The sequence below is a fragment of the Cherax quadricarinatus genome, chromosome 72 (assembly GCF_038502225.1).
Source record: "Cherax quadricarinatus isolate ZL_2023a chromosome 72, ASM3850222v1, whole genome shotgun sequence".
Classification (NCBI taxonomy): domain Eukaryota; kingdom Metazoa; phylum Arthropoda; class Malacostraca; order Decapoda; family Parastacidae; genus Cherax; species Cherax quadricarinatus.
Genome location: NC_091363.1, coordinates 7,928,610 through 7,935,060, shown reverse-complemented (window position 1 = coordinate 7,935,060; position 6,451 = coordinate 7,928,610). Strand labels below are relative to the sequence as shown.

Genomic DNA, 6,451 nt, shown 5'->3' with positions numbered 1-6,451 from the left:
TAATGTAGTAATTTGTATCTATTAAAATTATCTATTGGCAAATTTGAAAATAGCTGGAAAATAGCCCTATTCTTCCTGTGTTCTTCACTTCAGATAGATTTTAGATTTTGCCACTGAAGTGGCTAGTTTATTGTGCACCCCTATGCATCCTGTGGACGGAAGCACAAGAGCATATGGATACACAAAAGGCCTAGGAACTAGGCTCCAAAAGGGTTAACAGGTGTACATATGGGTTTATATCTTCATATCTACAGTTCACTTATCTGTTACAAGCAAATTTAGGAAATTTGCTTAGTATATCTAGTATCTTATTTTCATTAATAAAATATCTTGACATGTCACATAGGTTATTATACTGTCTGTCTCTGTATTCCTCAATAAGTGGACAATTAAGCACATAGTGTTCAAGACAGTGACCATATGCCTGATCACATAATTTGCATTTAGTTTGATCATCATCTGTGTGTCTCCCAAACTGCCAGAAGTACTTGTAACCAAGCCTAAGCCTGGCCACTACAACATCACTCAGTCTGTTTACATTGCAAGGTGCTCCATACACATACTTATCTATATTCATGTTATCATAGTGGGTTACTGATCTACTCAGGCTTCTAACTGCATTCCTATAACAATCATTTTCATTATTTACTTCTCTCCTAATATTATTCCTAATGCTAGACACAGATATACCAAAGTTATATTCTACATTCTCGTTCTGGGTACTCTTCTTGGCTAACGTATCAACTTTATCATGAAGGAGTAATCCAATGTGTGATGGGATCCATAGCAATTGTACATTAATTCCTTTGTCCTAGATTTTTGAGTATCGATACCCGGCTTCTCCAATGAGCATGTTGTTGGAGTCTTATATGAGTCAAGAGCCTTCAGTGATGGCATAGAATCAATAATGATGATAGAGTCAAGCTCAGTGTCATAAGTTAGCTTTAGCACTATTAGGATTGCAAACAATTCAGTTTGCAGTGTAGATGCCCAGTTGTTAATTCTTATGCCTAGTTCAACAAGTTTATTATCTGTAGATGAATGGTTCAGAGAACCGACATGTTGATAAATTTGACACATGGGCAACTCTTGGGTATCTTTATTGAGGAAACGTTTCGCCACACAGTGGCTTCATCAGTCCATACGTAGGAGAAACTTGAAGAACAGGAGGAGAATGAGGTAATCAGTCCCTCAACCTTGAGTCGATGTGTTCAGTCCATCAATCTTGAATAGAATACAAGATTGATGGACTGAACACATCGACTCAAGGTTGAGGGACTGATTACCTCATTCTCCTCCTGTTCTTCAAGTTTCTCCTACGTATGGACTGATGAAGCCACTGTGTGGCGAAACGTTTCCTCAATAAAGATACCCAAGAGTTGCACATGTGTCTAATTTATCAAGTTTATTATCGTTCTTAACTAGGGAGGTGGCAACAAGAGCAGATGCAGCCCTACCAGAAGACTCCTGTTAAGATCCATCAGTGTATATAACTTGTGATAACTTATTACTACCAGCTAGGTGAGAAATTTCTTCTTGAGCAGTTGCTTTAACAAGTGATTTAAGGAAGGGATTACTAGCAATGAGCTTCTTGGGAAGGACTTGCAGGTATGTGATATTAAATGAACACATCTTCCATGGAGGGGTGAAATGCTCTTGTTATCTACAATGATACCGTTCATGCAGGTTATAAAACTTAGTAATTGCATGTTTTCACAATCCATTTAGATCTGTGTGTATTTACTTCTAGACACTTAGTAAGATTCATTGTGACAGTGTCTGATTCAATTCTTAACATTCTGATACCGAGTACAGTGTTAATCTCAACAATCCTATCACTGATACTAGAAATACCAAGCTCCTTCCTCATATTAAAAACCTTTGTAGATTTGGGACAACCAAGAATAATTCTGAGAGCTTCATTTTGCATTAACTCCAAGGGTCGGAGAGAACTTTCTCTGGCTAATATCAACATGGGAGCAGCATAATCAATTAAGGACCTAACATAGGCTATATACATCATTCTCACAATTCTCATATAAGCACCATAGTTGGGGTTGTAGCCAGCAACAACTTTGAGAGCATTTAGCCTATCTTTGCATTTCTTATTTAGTTGTGGTATAGTGGATTTGTTAGAGGGTACATCTACACCAAGATATCTGTAAGTTTTAATGTAGCTAATGTTTTCACCCTGCAAATACATGGGTGGGGGATGTCATTTGCTTGTTAATATCTTTGTTTTAAAGGAAGATATTATGAGGTCAAGTTGATTAGAAATTGTTTGAACTTCATTAGGAATGGTACTCATCTTCTTATACCCTGTTGTGTGGATCATGATGTCATCAGCATAGCTTATAGCTATATGTTTAGGTGAGGCAGGTAGAGCATTTAGGAGAGCATTAATCAGAATATTAAATAACAAGGGACTGAGAACTCCTCCCTGCAGTGTACCTAGGGACATTTCTTTAGACTCACTTCTAAAGCCTTGGTAGAGAACAGAGGATACTCTACTTCACAGGTATCCTATTATCCAGCAAAGTAGGCCACCACCAATATTCATTTTGGCTAGTTCATGCAGTATAACAGTTCTGTTTGCAATATCAAATGCAGATTTTAGATCAAGAAATGTGGTAAAACTGGTAGAAGTGTGTGCAGTGAGAAAGGTGGAAATACAGTTCTGCACACTTTTACTTTTCATGAACCCATAGAGGTAGGGGGAAAGTTGGCATCTGATTCTGTTGTGCAGTCTGTTGGGTATCATTCTTTCAAAAGTTTTACAAAGACAACTAGTTAAGGAGATCGGTCTAAATGTATCAGGCTGTTGGGGGCTTAGGGATAGGCACACTAAGACTATTGTTCCAGGAAGTAGGAAGAACTCCTTCAATGTAACTGGTATTATACAGTGCCAACAAAGGATTATCAGGCACGTGCCTTAGAGGTCTGAGAATATCATAGGCAATCACTCTAATAAATATTTTGGTTCATAAAATTAATCAGTTTCAACATTTCTTCAGAAGCACTCTCTAAATTTTTTCTAATGTGAGATGGAAGGTTTTCATGCCTGGATGTTTTGGACCAGTCATTTATGAGGTCATTTGCTTTTTCAAGAGAAAAGGGATGAGCAACATTGCCAGTATCTTTTTCCTGATTATTTTATTTATACCTTTCCAAGCCAAACTTAAAGGGGTGGACCTATTTAATCCACTAACAAATTGTTCCCATTTGTGTTGCCTAAGTTCTTGTTTTCTATTCCTTGCATTTGTTAGTGCAGCTTGGAAGATTCTAAGCAGGTCTGGGGTTCTACATTCACGGTATGCTTTACCAATCCTCCTAGCTGCTGCATGTGCTGGATTGTGAAGCTGTGGATCATTATAGTATTTACATTGGTTTTTATTGTCATTTATAATGGAAGGTCTATGTTTTCTTTTCCTGCCTATCACAATTTTTATTTAAGTGCTGATTTTCACAAACATAACTCACTTGTTACTTGAGGGTTTACTGTATAAGTACTAGCTTTTTAGGTCAGAAGCTTATCAGAAGACAGTTTCCAGTTATTGCGCAGAAACAAATTTATTTAAAATTCAGAAAATCAAAATTTACACAATCCAAAATCCATGCAAAGAAAATAAAACCAGTGCTAAAAGTTTGAAGCCAAACAGAAGATACATTCTCCAATTATCTCACAGAAGCCATTGAAAATAGGCATACAGTAGTCAAGCTATCTCAAGGAAACAAAATACCACACCATTTATAAAATAAAATTAGCAAATTAGCACCTACACAATCCAATAACAATCCCAACTTTCTAAGTGGAAAAACATTAATGTAAAAATTTTGAAGATGATCAGAAGAAGCTTTCTCAAGTTATTGCATGGAAACCAAAATAGAAAGTACATAGTCTATATAAAAGAGATCAAATGGCACTTACACATGCCAATAGTTACAAGAACCTTTTTCCCTCATTACAGTTTACCAGCAATGAAAAACTGAAGTTGATAGGATGAGACATTATCAAATAGTAAAGAAAAACCTTGGAGGAAGAATATAAAAACAATTTAGGCAACCACTTGAAGGTACACTCTCAAGGATGCCTAAATATTCCACTTCTTCATTTCATACATAACAGTAATCTACTCTCTCCATAATGCAACACATCACTTCTCATATCATAACTGTTTTGGACATGAAAACTTTTCTTGCATTTGAAACAGTCTCATTCATATCTGCAATGAGTTCCATCATCTATTATTTTCAACAAAGTAATGCATTATCCTTTATAATGAACATATTAATACCTCTCATAGTCATTAAATTCGCTAACTATAACTCCTTATTCCATTCATAGCTAAACAGCATGAATCTAGTACATAACAGGACTAAAAAATTAATAAATATATTAATCCTAGGAAGGATAGAGGGAGGGGGTAAAAGAGATTTTGTGTGCAAGCAGCCTGGATATGCAGCAGGCACATGTGAGCATGTTAGATAGGAGTGTATGGAGACAAGTGGTTTCTGGGACCTGACAAGCAGGGTAATATTTTGTGATGGGATTCAGGGAAACAGATTAGCTGGACTTGAATCCTGGAGGTGGGAAGTACAATGCCTGCACTTTAAAGGAAGGGATTGAGATATTGGCTGTTTGGAGTGACATCTAAACTATCATATCCGGGCACCTATGCAAAGACAGTCATTATGTGTGAATGATGGTGAAAGAGTTTCTTTCTTTTTTGGGTCACCCTGCCTCAGTAGGAGATGGCTGGTGTGTTGAAAAAAAAAATCTTCAAGACATTCATTTATAAACTATTAATAAATGCATTGAATTAGATGAAAGAATAGTGCTGAATACCTTTTGGGAATATGTGGATCCATCTCCTGCGATTTGATGTCAGTTTGATGGTAACATGTGAAGGATCAAAAGGGTTAATCAGCGATCTTCCTGGACGGAGGACACTTTGTTTATTCTTTGGCAACTGATAAGAAAAATATAAAAACTATTATAATGACATAAGGCAAATCAGTAAAATTAAAGCAAAAATTCACTCAAATTACTTCATGTGCAAATAATTTTTTTTACACAAATTCTAAATGCCTCAGGCAAAATCTACAGCAAACAATATATCGACATGTTAATGTCTCAATAAATTTTAATTTATTTACAGCTGTACTCTTCTAGTATTAATTCTGCAGTCCTTAAAAACTGAATGCCATTCCTTACATGAAAAAAAAACTATTTGGTATTCATCTTAGAGATTAAACATGAAATAAAACAAACTAAGAAGAGCTTCTGATATGCTACCAGACGAGACACAAGAAAAACACTGTATCAATCATTTTAAAAACAACAATTATATTTAGGTCAGACCCTAAATGATCATCACCATTAAACAAGGTACACTAATACTAAAAATATACAGAAAGTCGGTAGTAACAGTAAAAGGAGACACACCTCTCTCTCTAGGCACTGTACACGTATTGTATAACAGCACATGTTGTATAGTATAAAAATACACATTATGCAACAGTACACTTTATAGAGGAACAGTACACCTCATACAGGAACAGTACACATCATAGAGGAACAGTGCACTTCACAGAGGAACAGTACACCTCATACAGGAACAGTACAAATCATAGAGGAACAGTGCACTTCACAGAGGAACAGTACACCTCTTACAGGAACAGTATACATCATAGAGGAACAGTACACTTCACAGAGGAACAGTACACCTCATACAGGAACAGTACACATCATAGAGGAACAGTACACTTCACAGAGGAACAGTACACCTCATACAGGAACAGTACACATCATAGAGGAACAGTACACTTCACAGAGGAACAGTACACCTCATACAGGAACAGTACACCTCATACAAGAACAGTACTACCTCACAGAAGAATAGTACACCTCATACAGGAACAGTACACCTCATACAGAAACAGTATACCTCATACAGGAACAGTACACCTTGTACAGGAACAATAACCTCATACAGGAACAGTACACATCATACAGGAACAGTACACCTCTTACACGAACAATAACCTCATACAGGAACAGTACACCTCATACAGGAACAGTACAGCTCTTCCAGGAACAATAATCTCATACAGGAACAGTACACCTCATACAGGAACAATAACCTCATACAGGAACAGTACACCTCATACAGGAACAATAACCTCATATAGGAACAGTACACCTCATACAGGAACAATAATCTCATACAGGAACAGTACACTTTATACAGGAACAATAACACTCTTCAGGTCACTTGTTCTATCTAGGCTGGAATATTGCTGCACACTAACAGCACCTTTCAAGGCAGGTGAAATTGCCGACCTAGAAAATGTACAGAGAACTTTCACGGCGCGCATAACGGAGATAAAACACCTCAATTATTGGGAGCGCTTGAGGTTCCTAAACCTGTATTCCCTGGAACGCAGGAGG

General features: G+C 36.9%; 1 protein-coding gene across 3 annotated transcripts in view; it reads right to left on the bottom strand.

The window, feature by feature from the left end:
* Positions 1–4,846: 4,846 nt before the first annotated feature.
* The window catches only part of LOC128701317 (GATOR complex protein Iml1-like), a gene marked incomplete at its 3' end in the record, with an annotated part of 37,366 nt that continues 35,761 nt past the window's right edge, over positions 4,847–6,451 (bottom strand). For all 3 annotated transcript variants that reach the window (XM_070100370.1, XM_070100371.1, XM_070100372.1), the window contains 1 exon segment: positions 4,847–4,970. In XM_070100370.1, coding sequence (XP_069956471.1) covers positions 4,847–4,970 — 124 coding nt within the window.